General features: G+C 37.4%; 1 protein-coding gene across 9 annotated transcripts in view; it reads left to right on the top strand.

Moving 5' to 3' along the window:
- Nucleotides 1-297: 297 nt before the first annotated feature.
- GBF1 (golgi brefeldin A resistant guanine nucleotide exchange factor 1) overlaps nt 298-20004 on the top strand; it is a 365751-nt gene continuing 346044 nt past the window's right edge. For all 9 annotated transcript variants that reach the window (XM_053691965.1, XM_053691964.1, XM_053691962.1 and 6 more), the window contains exons 1-2: nt 298-507; nt 19396-19501. In XM_053691965.1, the coding sequence (XP_053547940.1) occupies nt 19406-19501 (96 nt within the window). In that variant the 5' untranslated portion in view covers nt 298-507; nt 19396-19405. The remainder of the gene's footprint in view (nt 508-19395; nt 19502-20004) is intronic.

Below are 20004 nucleotides of genomic sequence, written 5' to 3'. Positions count from 1 at the left end.
GCTACCAACCCTTACTACTTCCCTATTTCCCAGGTAGTGGCTACGTCACGCATCACAAAGTAATGGTGTCTCAGCTATGGTCTGAATCGTCTGTCAATCATTCCATATCCTATTATCATTGGTTGTTTCTTTTATCTAGCAACGCCCCTTGGCTTACCCTGCTCAGACAGCTACACATCAATCTGCCCATTTACTGGATCCCTAAATTACTATTGGATCAAACACTTGTTCGTCATCGAACAAGGCTCCCTGATTGGTGAAACGTCACGGTTTCCCTGTTAGGTTAGGTTGCTTTACCACGTCAGTGAAGTTCCCAGGGAAGGTTCAGCCGGTGCCTGTCAGCTCCCTGCCTTTACGTTTACCGTGTTCCGGCCGGGACAACTAACTTTGTCCCGGGAACCGTGCTCTTCTGTTATTGACGGCTGCCGGTGAGCTGTGGATGTGAAGCTAACGTCAGAACCCCTGCTAAGCCGCCATTTTACATCCAGGGGTCAGTGCAAGTGACAGGTAAAAGCAGCTATCACGACAGTGTGATGTATATCGCGACATGCATACAATGTGTGACATGCCAGGTTGTTTTTCTTCTTTACTTGGTCATCCCCAGTTATAATTTAGCATATAAGGCAGCATGTCACAGCAGTGCTATGTATGTCGCGATAGGAGCTAACTAGTGACAGGCCAGGGTTGCACTTTATATCCAATGATCAGCCCCACTGGTAGGTGTCTGCCACGATAGTGATGTGTATGAGCCCACTAAGTAGTAACGACATATGCAGTGATATGAACCTAGTTGTGCCACAAACTGTCCTCAGTGGGTAATGAGAGGAGGCTGACATGTCTGTTATAAATGGCTGTGACATTTCTTACACAGTGATTGTTGTTTGCTACTACAATTATTGTACCTTGGATCTAGTTACACAATTTGCTGACTTGTCACAGATTATATCATCTTTATTTGTAATACACCAAACGCTTCTGTATCCCTATAGGGGGTCAGATCACTGATGTCTGTTATCCTTTAAGTCTGATTCACTAACCTGTGAGTTATCTCTCTAAAGCAAGATCTTATAGGAAGTGGATACTGCTTTATTCAGCTGTAGAGGTTTCTAATTCCTTAGAGGGACAGTCTGGTCAGAATTATACTTTCATGATTCAGATAGGGAATTCAATTTTACAGTTTACTTTTATCATCAAATTTGCTTTGTTCTTTTTGTATACTTTGTTGAAAGCTTGTATGCTAATTTCTAAGCCCTTTAAGGCTGCCTCATATATAAGTGCATTTTGACAGTTTTTCACAGCGATACAGTGCTAGTCCATTGTGCTCACTCTTGTGGAGTTATTTCTGAGACAGCACTGATTTGCTAAAATAGAAGTCTGTCAAAAGAACTGAAATAAGGGGCAGTCTGCAGAGGCTTAAATAATACAAGGAAATCACAGAGGCAAAAAGTATATTAATATAATAGTGTTAGTTATGCAAAACTGGGGACTAGGTAATAAATTGCTTATCTATATCTTTTTAAACAATAACAATTCTGGAGTAGACTGTCCCTTCAATGAATCAGTACCACTGTGCTCTCTATTGATAGCGTCCACTGCACGTTGCTAAACTTGTCAAGTGCAGATGAGTGTTTGTTAGCCACTAAAGCTATTGCTTGTTCTCATCTTTATAAAATACACACATCTGTAATTATCACAGTTTCACTTTAATACAACTCTAATAAGATGACGTAACTAGGGTATGACAGGTGTGTCTGTCTGAAAGTGTTGTGACTACGTTCTGTGCTGGAGCTCGTTATAGGTCAGTAATTCTCATCTGACAGGTGACATCCGTCATAACAGAAGAACACTCACCGTTTCCAAATCCCTTTCTCTTGTTCACATAAAGTGTCACATCAGAGCTTGCAGTAGGTAAGGACCCTACACCTGCTCCATGGAATATAGGATGGCTCATTATTAGGATATAGGGAAATACAGAAACAAATACTCACATGTATATGAGATCAGTGATCGTTACTTGTTTGTCAGGTGTGGGTGCAGGCTACTTGTATAAATTGGTGACGAGCGAAAACAAAATAAATGAAAAATCTCACATGGAAAAGTTAAAAGGGTGATAATCCGTAAGTAAATGCTAGATATAGCGAAGCTAAGATTAGCCTGAGAACATTATACGGACTTATAATGAAGTGCAACGTTTTACTTTCTATATACAATTTAAAAAAAGTTTTTATTTTACTTTTATTATCAAATTTGATAAAGAGTAGGTGTTTGGAGCACCGCATGGCTGGAAATAATGCTGCCTTCTAGTGGTTTTACAAATATATAACATTCTTGCAAAACGTCTGCCACACAGTGCTCAGACTTGTGCACGCTCCTGAGCTTACCTACTTTTTAACAAAAGATACCAAGAGAACAAAGAAAATCTGATAATCGAAGTACATTAGAAAGTTGTTTAAAATTGTATCCTCTATCTCACTGGTTTTCAACCCTGTCCTCAGGACTCCCTAACAGGCCACATTTTGGGGATATCTTAAAGGGACACTAAACACTTTGAGATAGTAATATAACATTATAAATTGTAAATTTAAAAACAACTCTGCAATATACTTTCCTTGTTTATTTTGCCCCCTTTTCCTGTAATTCCATTCTGAAATTGTGAGCTTTTCAATTCCTGTTAGAAATGGAAGTGCAGAACACTGTTATATTCCACATAGCCATTGGCTGCACACGCTAGTGACCTATTTATTACTTTCTCTAATTGGTCGAAGCAGAGAAGGTAACCTAAGTTACAACATGGCAGCTCCCGCTGTTTTATAGATACTAAAACTTTACATTTATTTTGTCAATATTTAAACAGACCATGGAACTTAAATACATCCACATGCTCTTCTCAGACTCTTTCCTTTGAATGTATCATTCTATCCAGCATTTATCTAGTGTTTAAAGGGTCAGTAAACCTTAAAAAAATGTTATATAATTCTGCACATAGTGCAGAATTATATAACATTACATTAGCCAAACATTTTAAATCATAATATTGCCTTTTTATTTTTAAAAAATATTGCCGTTTTTCAGACCCGCTCTCTGGTCTCTGCTGAGCGGGTCTGTTGTTTTTTACTGAGCGCATCGGGCCAGCTGTATAGTCACAGCCCGGCCCGACCGCGCCATTAGACACAATGCAGCTCACTCCTGCTCTGTCTGACAGCGGGAGTGAGCTGCATTGTGTCTAATGGCGCGGTCGGGCCGGGCTGTGACTATACAGCTGGCCCGATGCGCTCAGTAAAAAACAACAGACCCGCTCAGCAGAGACCAGAGAGCGGGTCTGTAAAACGGCGATATTTTTTAAAAATAAAAAGGCAATATTATGATTTAAAATGTTTGGCTAATGTAATGTTATATAATTCTGCACTATGTGCAGAATTATATAACATTTTTTTTTAAGGTTTACTGTCCCTTTAATGTCCCTTTGACTAGAGCACAGGTGAAATAATCGGATGATTAGTAAACATGGTTATTGCTCTCATCCAAGGTAATCCTGAAAATCTGGACTGTTGGGGAGGCCTGAGAACTGATTTGAAAACCAGAGCTCTATCTGAATTGTGAAAGAAGATTTTGTGTTTCATGTCCCTTTAAAGTGACTATTTAACAGAGTTTAAAGTCTCAATAATTGTCTTCAGCAGAATAGATTAGATATGGGAAACCTAGGTTGCAACATTATTTTATAGAAACTCATGGGAATTGGGGAGAAAGTTATATAATGTAAGTATTTTGCAAAGTTGTTTTACTATTTACAATTAAACATATTTTATATTACACTCTCAAAGTGTTTAATGCACCTTTTAAAGGGACAGTCTAGTCAAAATTAAACTTTTTTTATTCAGATAGGGCATGCAATTTTAAGCAACTTTCCAATTTAATTTATCATCAATTTTGCTTTGTTTTCTTTGTATTCTTTGTTGAAAACTAAACCTAGATAGGCTCATATGCTAATTTCTAAACCATTGAATGCTGCATTTTGACAGCTGGACAGTGCTAGTTCGCGTGTGGCATATAGATACTTTTGTGCTCACTCCCGTGGAGTTATTTACAAGTCAGTACTGATTGGCTGAAATGCAAGTCTGTCAAAAGAACTGAGATAAGGGGCAATCTGCTGAGGCTTATATACAAGGTAATCACAGAGGTAAAAAATATATGAATATATATATTTAACCATGAACTGGGGAATAGGTAATAAAGGGATTATCTTTTTAAACAATAAAAATTCTGGAGTACACTGTCCCTTTAAGTAAAAGCTGTTTTTATTTTTATTAGCAAGATACAAGCCTGAAAATAAATAAATAGGTCTCTTTTTAAAACAGACAAAGTTAATTTTAAACTATACTTAATACTTTCAGATTGTTATATAAAATGTAACTGTGTAGTAAAAAACAAAAAAAAAAACCCTGCATACTTTTTACTTTTCTGTTTTTTTTTTTAATCTTATTATTGCTTGTGCAATCGTAATACAAATGGTTGTAAAAGCTTCTCTGGGATCTTCTTTGTTCAGAAATAGACATGCATGGCTTTGCCAAGGTCCAGATCAATAACGTGGGTTTCTTACTAAAAATAAATATTTAGTTTTGATAGGTAACCCCCCCAACCCAAATTTTTTCTTTTGTGATTTAGATAGAGCATGCAATTTTAAACAACTTTCCAATTTACTTTCATTAAAAAAAAATGTGCACAGTTTTAAATTTACACTTTTTGAGTCGCCTGCTCCTCCTACTGAGCATGTGCAAGAATTCACTGACTATACGTATATGCATTTGTGATTGGCTGATGGCTATCACATGGTACAGGGGCAGTGGAAATAGACATAACTTTGAAATGTGTGTTAGAAAATAATCTACTACTCATTTGAAATTTAGACTAAGTGCTATTGTATTGTCTTATCTTGCATTTGTTGATTATGCAAATCTACTGTGTTTACTGGTCCTTTTAAGCAACTTTCTAATTTACTCCTATTATCAATTTTTATTCGTTCTCTTGCTATCTTTATTTGAAAAAGAAGGCTTCTTAGTTTTTTTGGTTTCAGTATTCTGGACAGCACTTTTTTTTTATTGGTGGATGAATTTATCCACCAATCAGCAAGGACAACCCAGGTTGTTTACCAAAAATGGTTCAGCATCTAAACTTACATTCTTGCATTTCAAATAAAGATACCAAGAGAATGAAGACAATTTGATAATAGGAGTAAATTAGAAAGTTGCTTACATTTTCATGCTCTATCTGAATCACAAAAGAAAAAAATTTGAGTTCAGTGTCCCTTTAACGTCAGCTCCAGAGCAGTAATGCACTACTAGGATCTCACTGATCACATTGGCTGAGCCAATGACAAGAGGCATATGTTGTAGCCACCAATCAGCAGCTAGCTCTCAGTAGTGCATTCCGGTTCATAAGCCTACCTAAGTATGCTTTTCAACAATGAGATACCAAGAGAACAAAATACATTTGATAATGGAAATAAATTGAAAATATCATAAAATTGCTGCTCTAATAGATTTGATTTTGGCTTTCATGTTTGTTTAATAGCTATATCTGTGTTACCTGTAAGCAGAACCTGTTCAGTGACTTGCTAATGCCAGACAACCTAGCTGCGCACTGTGATACGTTGTTACCATCTATGTTACTTTAATATAACAATATAAATCTACTGTGAATTGTTTTGACCACATACTCTTGCTGTGAAATATTGATTCCTAGGAGCCCAGAGGGCAAAGACCATACAGTTGTGCTGAAAATAGGTTTATATGGAGAAATATTTAAGGGACAGTTAAAACAAAAACATTCTCTAGTTTAATTTGTTCCCAATGATCCATTTTACTTGCTGGAGTGTATTTAAAGGGATACTAAACCTATTTTTTTTTCTTTCATGATTCAGATAGAGAATGAGATTTTAAGCACCTTTCTAATTTACACCTATTAACAATTTTACTTTGTTCTCATGCTATCTTTATTTGAAAAAGCAGTACTGTAAGCTTTAGAGCCGGCCCATTTTTTGTTAAGCATCTGGGTAGTACTTGCTGATTTGTGGCTAAATGTAGTAAACCAATCAGCAAGTGCTACCCAGGTGCTGAACTAAAAATGGACTGGCTCCTAACCTTTCATTACTGCTTTTTCAAATCAAGATAACATGAGAACAAAGACAAAATGATAATAGGAGTAAATTAGAAAGTTGCTTAAAATTGCATGCTCTAGCTGAATCATGAAAGAAAACATTTGGGGTTAGTATCCCTTTTAAATTGATTAAAAGTAGATATTTTACCCTGATTTTGGCATTTGAAATAGCTGATTTAGCCTGTGGTATCCCTAACTATACTGAAAGTTTCTATAGCTAAGTAAAGGGCTATTGAGAAGCAATGTAAACACAACCAGCAGAAGAAAGTACACTCCCAGTGGGGTGTAGAAGAGATAAGTAATATACATTTCCATTGTTTCTAAGTACTCTATTGGGCTTTGGTTTTCAGACAGATATAAGTTAAAGAAGCAAGTGTGTGTACATAAAGTGATAAAATAAAAAGATCTGATTTTTTTTACCTGCAAACTCAACCCATTTTAATAGGTTGTGGTTGCAAATCAGAAAACAACCTTTTTTTATAATCTCAAATAAACATAACAATGCAGATTCTCATGCATTTTATACTCTGCAGCTGGTGTAACAAATCATTGGGAATACATGAAGGGGAAAAGAATTGTTGCACTTTCGTTTTGTGTTTGTATCTGTAAAATACACGACTGCATGAGCAAGCTGTTTCAGCAGAGTACTGATTGGGGTCAGTGTTGACACAAAATGGGAAACTACATTTTTTTTTTTTTAAAGTTACTTTTAGGAGTAGAATTTTATGTATTTTATGTTTTGTTTAACTTTCTTGGGACAATGAAACTAAGCAGCTGTCTGGAACTCCAGATTGATTGTAATGACCACTCCTACTATATTTCCTCTCTCATCTCGACATATTCCCCATCCCGTCCTCTTCGATCAACCTCTGACCTACGTCTCTCCACTCCTGTTATCTCTACGTCCCACTCCTGTCTCCAAGACTTCTCATGTGCTGCTCCTGTCCTCTGGACCTCTCGCCCGCTCCATAAGACTGTCTCCAACTTTGTAAAGCTTCAGATGCTCCTTGAAAACCAACCTATTCAGAGAGACTTACCATCTCTCCTCCATCTTTCATCCTAACCAAAACAATTCTTGACCTGCCTGACTCTCTGTTGCAACTAAAACCCATGTGACGAGCTACCCCAAACCTTATGTCTCTGCACCCTCAATCTGTAGACTGTACGTTCTCCGGAGCAGGGCCCTCTTCCTCCTGTACTAGATCTGTATAGTCTGTTAGGTTTTGCATTTTATCACAAATCCTTGTCATTGTATACCCCTATCTCTGTACCCAGTGCTACGGAATTTAGTGGTGCTATACAAATGATGATGATGATGATAATACTGATCCCATCATGTTGGCAGTGCTCAACCACAGTTTTATAAATAGATATTCCTATATACTAATCAGTAAGCGCTATCCAGGGTGCTGAACCAAAAATGTGCCCGCTCCTTAGCTTAGATTCCTGATTTTTCAAATAAATATAGCAAAGGAACAAAGAAAAATTGATAATAGGAGTGAATTAGAAAATTGCTTAACATTGCTGCTCTATCTGAATCGTGAAAGACATTTTTTTTGGGGTTTACTATCCCTTTAATGTCTCTGTGCTGTTTGCTCCACATAGACGCACACTCGGGTTTATTAGGGATTGCTTTTGTACTTTAGTTGCAGTAACCATCTCCGCTACCCAAGTGAAAGATCTGCATCTATTCTGGCTGATTCAGAAGTGCTGCACAGCAAGTGCGCTTCATCCGCTCCAAGTAGGCTGAGATTTCTTACTAGCAGCAGAACTCTGTGGGGAGTATCTGTTGATTAACTACAAAGTAACTCCTCTGGATGCTTTTTTATCTTTATTTGATACACAACTAACTTTATTTTTTTATTTTTCTTCCCTTAGATTTTGTTTGCTGTCTAATTTTTGATACTAATTCAATAAGAGTGTTGAAGTAGATTTATGTTGTTACCCTTCACCATAACATTTACATCTTAAGTAAATAATCCATATAGATCAGATATTGGTGAACGTATGATATTAGGAACGAGTGCAACTTGTTAAAGCGCTATATATATAGACAGATGTCAAGCCCTGGTATAAATTATCTTGTACAACATTTATCCTTGAGAGTTTGGGACGTACTGGTGTTTAGGACTCTCCCTGTGTGCGTATGAGGACATCAATTAGGTGATTATGCACTTTCTACATTTCTCCAAAATCTTGTTTGTCTCCTTACCACAAGGATACATCTTGAACTGCTATGCTTTAGGTTGTGTGCCAAATAATTTATTTTTTATGGTTTGTGTTGCCTCTGTATGTGTTTTATACATTTTTATTTAGATGTGCAGCAGTTCCTGGCTGTGTACTTCCTAACATTATTCTGTTGTTTGTTTGACCATGTCATTTTATGTGACTGTTTTATTCCTTTTAGGTTGTTTAAGGACATAGGTAAAGTCCTTGCATCTTCCTGAGCTAGACAGTCACCCCATGCCATTAATTGGCGGCTGTGTCCTGCTTGGTAGCTACAAATATGCAGCTTTTGAGTGGAACTTTAGCTGTGTGTTTAATCCCCTTGTTGGAGTTAAACCTATAGTTATCTACAGTCATTAATGTAAAAATTACATGTTCTGGTGAATTATTGCATGCCCATTTACATTAGAACACAGCTTTAAAGTATTTTGTTTCCTTATGCAGTTAAGTATTGAATTGCAAGAGCATACAAAATAAATATTTATACACCATTTAAACTGTAATGTTTTCAACCTGTACATTGACTGGCATTCCAAGGACACCGCCCTTGAATTTAAAAAACACATTTAATAAGTTCCAGGCAGACAATGTTCTCAGGCAGGGAACCTGTCCATGACATTCAGGGCTAGTGAAACATCATATGTAGCCTGTGTTTATTATTGCTCAAGCTGTGCAGCACCTCCCTCTTCTCTTATACAAACAATTATAAAAGAGCAGGCCTACCATCCTTGACTGACTCAATCTGGGATGATTACTGCTACTTCTTAAAGGGAAACTGTATTCAAAGTACAATATTTGAAATAAGAATGTCTTAATTAGCATTTTTGCAATAGATGTGTTACGTTTTTGTTGCTAAAGGTGTTAAAATGAAGTGTGAACTTCCTGTGTTGTCATTTTCTGTTACAAGCTGCAGGATACTGTAGTATAGTTTAGACACTTACATTTTCTGGTTTCGTTAGCTGCCGAATGCGTATGAAGGCGGCACTTGCGGTATTCAGCTCTTTTCAGAGCCTGATTTCTTCTTCTGAAAGTGCAACACACTTCCATCTGGATTTGCACAAAACACTTTGGACAAGAAGAAATACGGCTTAGAAAAGAGCTGAAAATCGCAATTAGCCGCCGCCTTCTGCATTTGGCAGCAAATAAAGCAAATGCTCATGTCTAGTATTGTTCCTTCCTCACATAGGTCACTTTTTTTCCTATGCCCCCTAACCATCTGTATTACATGTACACAGCCACGTACTCAGCTACCACTGGCTGTACAGAGTATACTGCACATAGCAATAGAGGAAACGGTTTTCTGTTTCCATTAGCAGAAATAAAGTGTAGTGAGACACAAAATGAAGCCGAAGCTGCCTCCCTGCCCTGATAGGCGTGCTCTGTAGTTGATTACAATTCCTGGGTTACCTGGCAACAAACTAGTCTCTGCAGTGAGGGCAGCGGAAACCTTTTACTTACACTGCTCCCTGACAAGTTGTCTTAGCTGCCTAAACAAAGTTCTCCTTACAACTTCCCCCATTTCTGTTAAAGTAACACAGAAAACTGCTGCCTTCTATAGTGTACACCATATACAGTGCACAGCTGTTAATGCAAGAGCACGTGGATCTATGCACGTCATACAGCTGATTAGTGAGTAGTTTGGCGAAGAAACAATACTATAGTATTATAAAGTTCATAACAGGAAATGACAACACATGCATGTTCACTGTCAATTTTAAAGGCAAATAAGACACATTTTTATTTCACTATTCAGATAGAGCATGTTATTTTAAGCCCCTTTCTAATTTACTTCTATTATCAATTTTTATTTGTTCCTTTGGTATCTTTTGTTGAAAAGCAGTGACGTTTGCTTAGGAGCCAGACCATTTTTGGAGCACTATATAGCCAGCAGTTTCGCAAGAATATTATCCATTTGCAAGAGCGCTATTTCCTGCCATGAGTGCACCAGATGCTACCTAGGTATCCTTCAACACAGAATATCATGGGAACAAAGCACATTTGGTAATAGATGTAAATTGGAAATTTGTTTAAAATGGTTTGTTCTGTCTGAATCACAAAAGAGCATGTAATATAAATATATATTGCTAAAATGCTATTTAATGTGAAGGTAAAAGGTAAACTTGATATATTTTATGCAATCAAGAAAACAAGTTTTGTACATAGAACAACATCGAACCTCTGACAAGTATAAGCATGCATACTGTATGTACTCAGTACTTGGTTTGGGCCCCTTTTGCAGAAATTACTGCCTCAATGTGGCGTGGCATGGAAATATCAGCCTGTGGCACTGCTGAGGTGTTATGGAAGACCAGGATGCTTCAATAGCGGCCTTCAGCTCTTCTGCATTGTTCGGTCTCTTGGCAATGCCTTATAGATTCTCTATGGGGTTCGGTTAGGCGAGTTTGCTGGCCAATCAAGCACAGTAATCCCACGGTCATTGAACCAGGTTTTGGTGCTTTTGGCAGTGTGGGCAGGTGCCAAGTCCTGCTGGAAAATGAAATCAGCATCCCCATAGAGCTCGTCTGCGGAAGGAAGCATGAAGTGCTCCAAAATCTCCTGGTAGGCGGCTGCGTTGACCCTGGACTTAATGAAGCACAGTGGACCAACACCAGCAGATGACATGGCTCCCCAAATCAACACAGACTATGGAAACTTCACACTGAACTTCAAGCATCTTGCAGTGTGTGCCTCTCCATTCTTCCTCCATACTCTGGGTCCTTGGTTTCCAAATGAGATGCAAAATTTGCTCTCATCAGAAAAGAGGACTTTGGACCACTGAGCAACAGACCAGGTCTGTTTTTCTTTAGCCCAGGTAAAACGCTTCTGACGTTGTTTGTTGTTCAGGAGTGGCTTGACAAGAGGAATACGACATTTTGAAGCCTATGTCCAGGATCCGTCTGTGTGTGGTGGCTCTTGGTGCACTGACTCCAGCCTCAGTCTACTCCTTGTGAAAGTCCCCAACACTTTTGAATGGCCTTTTCTTGACAATCCTCTCCAGGCTGTGGTCATCCCTGCTGCTTGTGCACCTTTTTCTTCCACACTTTTCCCTTCCACATACCTTTCTATTAATGTGGTTTGATACAGCACTTTGGGAACATCCAACTCCTTTTTGAGGCTTTCCCTCCTTATGGAGGGTGTCAATGATGGTTTTCTGCACAACTGTCAGGTCAGCAGTCTTTCACATGATTGTGATTCCTACTGAACCAGACTGAGAGACCATTTAAAGGCTCAGGAACCCTTTGCAGGTGTTATGGCTTAATTAGCTGATTAGAGTGGGACACTGAGCCTAGAATATTGCACCTTTTCACAATATTCTAATTTTCTGAGATTGTGGATTTGGGGTTTTCATGAACTGTAAGCCATAATCATCACAATTATGACAAATCACGGCTTGAGCTACCTTGCTTTTCATGTAATGAGTCTATCTCATATATTAGTTTCACCTTTTAAGTTGCATTAGTGAAATACATTAACTTTTGCACGATATTCTAATTTTTCGAGTTTCACCTGTATATGTCTCTCATCTGCTTTACTTTGGCCTTTTAGAAACGCACATAAAGAAGCTGCTGCACTGATCAGGGAATCGCTGTGTAGCATGTTGCATTGTCAGGGTTCTGGATCCTGCAGGATGCACTTCAGCCTTTTGAAGGGAAGTGAAAAAAAAAAAAGTTTCAAGGATTAATTCTAGGTAAATTATTAAAATAATAAAAAAAACCATTAACGACCCCCCCATGTATAGCTAAGCAGTTCATGGAAATTCAGTTTTGTGCTTATTGCTCCTTTAAGAAGAAGAAGGATGCAGTTTCAGTTCCCTCACGCCTGCGGCTGTCAAGTGACTGCTGTGTGTTTATTAACCAGAGCTGCTAGCAGCATGTAGTAATGCAGTGTTTGTGAAAAGCTGAAATGCACTACCAGGGATTGGTGCAGATGGCTACAAGGGCTAATATGTCAAGTAGATATGTAAATATGTGCATTTTATTAAATACATTCCCTTCACATAGATGTGTTCCTTTTTGTACATTAAAGGGACAGTCTACTCAATTTGTTGTTGTTGTTTAAAAAAGATAGATAATCCCTTTTATTACCCATTCCCCAGTTTTGCATAAGGAACACTGTTATATTAATACACTTTTGTTTACCCCTATAGACTGCCCCCTTATCTCAGTTCTTTTGACAGACTTGCATTTTAGCTAATCAGTGCTGACTCCTAAATAACTCCACAGGAGTGATCACAATGTTATCTATATGGCACACATGAACTAGTCTAACTGTGAGAAGCTGTCAGATGCACTGCGATAAGTGGTGACCTTCAAGGGCTTAGAAATTAGCATATGAGCCTACCTAGGTTTAGCTTTTAACCAAGAATACCAGGAGAACAAAGTAAACTGGAAAGTTGTTTAAAATTCTATGCCTATCTCCTACTGTATTTCCTTACGGTTCAGTAAATTCTTGAGCTGCAGTATATATCTGAATAGCAGGGTTGGTGCTATGCTTGGCATAACCATCCATTCAAGTTGCTGTTAGAGATGACTGCCAAGTGTAAAGAGATCCTTCATAAAACCTTAAGCTGCATTTAATTTAACAACAGCGGAATATATTTTGCCTCCCTTTTTAATTACAAATCTATTTCTGTCTTTTTATATTTTAAGACCTCGTGTGTTATATATGTATTGAGTGTCTCTATTTTCAGATGATTTTTCTATTCAAGCAGATATGTTTTACACATAAACATAGGAACGTTACTACTCCAAGTCCTGAAAATATATTCTATCCTTTAACAACAAAGAAGGGATCACTAACGCTTCAGTTTGACTACATGTATTTGGTAACCCTGATTATTTTATTGCCCAACTGGAAATGTTTTATAGATGAAATATGGAGTATTCCAAATATATTAGTTGCCCTATGCCACTGGTTTTCAAACCTGTCCTCTTCCAAATAGATTAGGGTTACCCTATGCCACTGGTTTTCAAACCTGTCCTCTTCCAAATAGATTAGGGTTACCCTATGCCACTGGTTTTCAAACCTGTCCTCTTCCAAATAGATTAGGGTTACCCTATGCCACTGGTTTTCAAACCTGTCCTCTTCCAAATAGATTAGGGTTACCCTATGCCACTGGTTTTCAAACCTGTCCTCTTCCAAATAGATTAGGGTTACCCTATGCCACTGGTTTTCAAACCTGTCCTCTTCCAAATAGATTAGGGTTACCCTATGCCACTGGTTTTCAAACCTGTCCTCAGGCTCCCTAACAGACCACCATTTGAGGATATCTGAACTGGAGCACAGGTAAAATAAATAAATGATTAGTAAACATGGTTGTTTTGCCTACTCTCACCTAGGTAATCCTGAACACCTGACCTGTTGGGGAGGGCTGTGGACAGGTTTATCCCAAACATTCTGCTTACAAAATACATGCACATAGGGGCTGGTAATGTGTGCTAATTTATTAAAGGGCCAGTACACCCACATTATAATGTTATATAATTCTGCACATATATAACATCAGCTTAGTGCCAGCTTTCTACCTGAAAGGATTTCAGAGAAATTTTCCTACGAAAATGACTTTTACGGTACGCCGCTCCTGGCTCTACTGAGCGGGTCTGTATGTTTTCCCTAAGCGCACCGGGCACGCTGTCTATTTACAGCCGGCCTGATCGCGTCATTAACCTCAATGCAGGTTGCTCCTGCTACCAGACCGGAGCGAGCTAGGGAAAACAAACAGACCCGCTCAGTAGAGCCAGGAGCGGGTACCGTAAAAGTCATTTTCATATTAAAATTTCTGTGAAATCCTTTCAGGTAGAGAGCTGGCGCTAAGCTGATGTTATATATGTGCAGAATTACATAACATTATAATGTGGGTGTACTGGCCCTTTAAGAGTAGCACGCAATTGCAGAGAACAAATAAAACCGTGTTCCTATTTTTTTTAACAGATTATATAAGTATAATATATTGTTTTCTGAAGCTTAAAGGGGCAGTAAATTCATAAAGAGCATGCAGCAGCTTTCCTGTTTACTTTTATTATCACACTTGCTTCATTCTCTTGGTAGAAGGAGCAGCAATGCCCTACTGGGCTTAAGGAAGTTTGCTATGAAATCTCAGGAGAGTTCAATGAGATCACAGTAAATCAAAGCATGACCTCAGCACTGCTGATGCTGATTGGCTGTTGTATTTTTTGTGTTTTGTTTTTTTAACTTGCAGCTGAAGTACAGTGGAAAAGTCTACACACCCCTGTTAAAATGTCAGGTTTCTGTGATGTAAAAAAATGAGACAAAGATAAATCATTTCAGAACTTTTTCCACCTTTTTAATGTGACCTATAAACTGTACAACTCAATTGAAAAACAAACTGAAATCTTTTAGATGGAGGGAAGAAAACAAAACTAAAATAATGTGGTTGCTTATAACTGGGGATGTAGCTGGGTTCAGAATTAAGCAATCACATTCAAAATCATGTTAAATAGGAATCGGCATATACCTGCCATCATTTAAAGTGCCTCTGATTAACCCCAAATAAAGTTCAGCTGCTCTAGTTGGTCTTTCCTGAAATTTTCTTAGTCGCATCCCACAACAAAAGCCATGGTCCACAGAGAGCTTCCAAAGCATAAGAGGGATCTCATTGTTAAAAGGTATCAGTCAGGAGAAGGGTACAAAAGAATTTCCAAGGCATTAGATATACCATGGAACACAGTGAAGACAGTCATCAAGTGGAGAAAATATGGCACAACAGTGACATTACCAAGAACTGAACGTCCCTCCAAAATTGATGAAAATACGAGACAAAAACTGGTCTGGGAGGCTACCAAGAGGCCTACAGCAACATTAAAGGAGCTGCAGGAATATCTGGCAAGTACTGGCTGTGTGGTACATGTGACATCAATCTCACATATTCTTCATATGTCTGGGCTATGGGGTAGAGTGGCAAGACGAAAGCATTTTCTTGCGATGAAAAACATCCAAGCCAGGCTACATTTTGCAAAAACACATCTCAAGTCTCCCAAAAGCATGTGGGAAAAGGTGTTCTGGTCTGATGAAACCAAGGTTTAACTTTTTGGTCATAATTCCAAAAGATATGTTTGGCGCAAAAACACTGCACATCACCAAAAGAACACCCTACCCACAGTGAAGCATGGTGGTGGCAGCATCATGCTTTGGGGATGTTTTTCTTCAACTGGAATTGGGGCCTTAGTTAAGCTAGAGGGAATTATGAACAGTTCCAAATAAAAGTCAATATTGGCACAAAACCTTCAGGCTTCTGCTAGAAAGCTGAACATGAAGAGGAACTTCATCTTTCAGCATAACAACGACCCAAGCATACATCCAAATCGACAAAGGAATGGCTTCACCAGAAGAAGATTAAAGTTTTGGGATGGCCCAACCAGAGCCCAGACCTGAATCCAATTCAAAATCTGTGGGGTGATCTGAAGAGGGCTGTGCACAGGAGATGCCCTCACAATGTGACAGATTTGGAGTGTTTTTGCAAAGAAGAGTGGGCAAATCTTGCCAAGTCAAAATGTGTCATGCTGATACTCATACCCCAAAAGGCTGAGTGCTGTAATAAAATCAAAAGGTGCTTCAACAAAGTATTAGTTTAAGGGTGTGCACACTTATGCAACCATATTATTTTATTTTTATATTTTTTCTTCCCTCTACCTAAAACATCTCAGTTTTGAATTGAGTTGTAGAGTTTATAGGTCACATTAAAGGTGGAAAAAGTTCTGAAATGATTTCTTTGTCTCATTTTTTTTACATCACAGAAACCTGACATTTTAACGGGTGTGTAGACTTTTTATATCCACTGTATATCTGTTAACAGAGAACTTACTCTGGTGAGCTGAAGAAATTTTGAGGTGAAATCTCTTCCCTTTTTACTTAGAGATGCTCAGGTGATATTTTCATGTCAGCTTTTTACATTTATACTGCATCACTTTCAAGTGATTTAGCATATGAGTATTATGTCCCTTTAACTATCCTTTTTCATTTATATTTTTGTGATGTTTGTTATCTCATGTTACTTTGTTATGCAAATAACCTGCATTACCTGCTAACATATTACATGTAGGTGGGCACTACCTGAGAGTATTTACTGCTTAGGCATTTGTATGTTTGGAGTGAGAAGCACATGCCTATATCACAGAATATTATCTAGGTATATAGTATTGCAAGTAATTGTTTGTAGACAGACACTAAACATGTGACTTTATGAAACTTACTATTTCTGTAAGACTTTGTTTGCCACTGACAGCTTTGCAGTCATCTCTGACAGCCGTTTAAGGGATCACGTCTTTCGGTACACAATGCTGTTAGGCATTTCTCTATTGTTCCCTGGGTATGTACCTGTCACCATGTGCTAATTAGACCAACTGTGGGAAATGTATCAAACATCAGTAATGAAGTTATGTGTTCTGTGACCAAGACCTAAGATGGAAATCCCAAGTGGAAATGCACTTAAAAGAGAGAATAAATTGCCGCAGCCCATTTAACATCTATTGAATGAAGCAATACATAAGTGACACACATTTTGATGACAGATTGTTGATATAGCACTATGCCCTGTAGGGTACCATGTGCCTTCTAATGTCATTCATAAATATCATGTCAAGTTTATAGGTAATACGTATTTCTCTTTTTGTTTGATATTTCAACCGTCTCTGTACAGGTACAAATCCGAAAATCCAGTGTTATACCGAAATCCAGAGCTTCTCATTAATATATTTTAAAAAAACAAAATTATTACAAATTACCGTTTTCCCCACCAGTAAGTCACAGTCTTCTCTGCCTGGATCTTTGTTTTGATTTTTGTGTTAATAAATCAAAGTCTTATCTATATTTATTTAAAACGACAACTATTACCTTTCTAATAAAAGTACTATGTATACAGACGTAATAAATAATTTTTTTAGGTTGCATGTATAAGCTATATTATGACATAATTGTGTAAATGACATAAGATGATGTTTACACTTTGGTTCCATCCCCTCTCCAAGCTGCCCCATTTTACAGACACAAATATAAAATATTCTGAAATCAACCTTTTCTTGTCCTAAATAGTTTGGATAAAGTGTTTTGTACATGTATTTGGTTAGAGCATGTATGTACATATTTAATTGTGTGTTTTAAAGAGAAGGATTTGTTAGGGGTACAGAACCAAAGGGCCCAATAATTTTGGATATGCACTATGTTAACTGTCACTTTAAATAGGAATATAGCCATCGTTAGTTATTCTTTGTTTGTCCTGGCCACTTATTCTTGCAAGCTGAGCCTTATTTCTCCTAAATTTAAAGCAACATTAAATTTTATATTTTGTATTTATGCATCTAAAATGATTTATTGTCAATGTTCTCCAAAGGATCTTTTTAATGGGTGCACCATCTGACTTATTTTACTGATCACCTGGTTAAAATTTTAGCCACAATAAGTTATAATTAGCTTATATTAGCATTTTTTTTCCAATGTTAAAGGGACACTGTACCTAAATTTTTTTCTTTCATGATTCAGATAGAGCATGCAATTTTAAGCAACTTTTTAATTTACTCCTATGATCAAATTTTATTCATTTTCTTGGTATCTTTATTTTAAAGGCAAGAATGTAAGTTTAGATGCCGGCCCATTTTTGGTGAACAACCTGGGTTGTCCTTGCTGATTGGACAGCACCCAAAACAAGTGCTGTCCATGGTTCTGAATCACAAATTGGCTGGCTCCTTAGCTTAGATGCCTTCTTTTTCAAATAAAGAAAGCAAGAGAACGAAGAAAAATTGATAATAGGAGTAAATTAGAAAGTTGCTTAAAATTGCTTGCTCTATATGAATAACAAAAGAAAAAAATTGGGTTCAGTGTCCCTTTAAAGTGATTGTAAAGTTTATTGAATAAGTGCCTGGTATCTCAAAATACTGTCTAAAAACAGGGGCACTTTCATTCATTAAACTTTAGACGCTTATTTTTTAAAAAAATACTTAACCTTTGCGTTATGGTAAACATACCGCCGATCCTCCGCCCGCAGCTCCTGCTTTCATTAGCATATCAATGCTCGTGAGGCACACTACAATTGGAGGAAGCCGGCTTTGTCATCGATCTGCTAAAGAAAGCAAGAGCTGTGGGTGGAGGAACAACGTTATGTTTACCATAACGCAAAGGTAAATATTTTAAAAAATAAGCGTCTTTTTGTAAAGTTTAATGAATGAAAGTGCCCCTGTTTTTAAAAGTATTTTTAGATATCGGGCACTTTTTCATTAAACTTTACAATCACTTTAATTGCTCAGGTTGTAATTTAAAGGGGTTTAAAGGTAAAACATTAAATGTGCATTTTTGCTAAATACTTCTATTAGCAATAATGCTTCAAGTAAATTATATTACTATTCAAACACCAGACCATCTAAGAGAGTGAGCAGTGGCTTGTATGACACAAATTATGTTGTCAGAAGCAGTACACACTACTTTTATATTGCCATCCGCTTGGCAAAATGCTCTGTTTTGCAAATAATCTGCATATAAAATAATAGTTTTAAAAGCATTCAAAACTGTGCAGTCCCAGGACACATACAGTATCTTGAATGTTGTTTACGGGTCACGGTATGGACATTCATTGAGAAAGAGAGAAGTTTTAGAATAAGGTAATTCTTTACAAATATATTCAAAATATAACAAAACTCTTAAAGTTGAGTAAATGTCAAATTCTGGTTAAATGAATAGTTTAGCATTTTGCATTAAACATACAGTTTGCCATCTAATCTGCTTTCAACAAGTCTTGTGTACAAGGTTGGTCTTGTTACCCTCTCAGAAAGGATATGGTGGTGGTAGACACCTGTGGTTTGCTTTTTGGCACTGGTGTAATAATTATTTGCCACATTTTTAATGGTTTTTAGTTCAAGACTTGGTAAATATTTACCCAGAGTTATGAAGGATCAGGTGTAGACTCTAACAGCCAACATATCTCATTACTCTACAATCTGCTTCTGCAGAGAGAGACAAAATATTTCTCTGTTCCTATAGCTGATGTTTATCTCTTTTCTTTGTTCTCAGGTCTGTCAAAATGGTGGACAAGAATATCTATATCGTACAAGGTGAAATCAGCACTGTGGTTGGCGCTATAAAACGCAATGCAAGATGGAACATGCACACTACGCTGGTAAGATCTCAAGCTGGCTTGAAACCCTTTAGTGCTTAAATATGGTTTTAAATACTGCGGTATTTGTTAAATGTGTAATGGTGTCTTCACGTGAACTATTTACACAAGTCATATGCTTTTGGTTCTTTTTCAGGAGAGTACTGATTTCATTATATAGCCATACGTTTTATCAAATCTGCAGAATTGCCACTTTTAAATATTAGTTGTATGTGGATTATGTATTCTAATCCACATTTCTGTTAATATAAGAAATAGAATACGTTTCCATTAATAAAATAATTAAGATGCCATGTAAAGGATCAGTTCACGTTTGCAAAAACACCAAACTTTCTTATAAATTCTACAAGTTTCCGTCATATTAGCAGGTCAAAAATACAAGAAAAAATATAATCTTTTGTGTCTCCAACTGCTTGTGAAGGATATAAAAAAGCGTCAGATATTGTCCCACAGGCGTCTATTTATAAAGCACTCTCAGAATTTCAATTTGATAGAAAGTGAGTTAA

The sequence above is a fragment of the Bombina bombina genome, chromosome 9 (assembly GCF_027579735.1).
Source record: "Bombina bombina isolate aBomBom1 chromosome 9, aBomBom1.pri, whole genome shotgun sequence".
Classification (NCBI taxonomy): Eukaryota; Metazoa; Chordata; class Amphibia; order Anura; family Bombinatoridae; genus Bombina; species Bombina bombina.
This window is presented reverse-complemented; position numbering and strand designations above follow the sequence as displayed.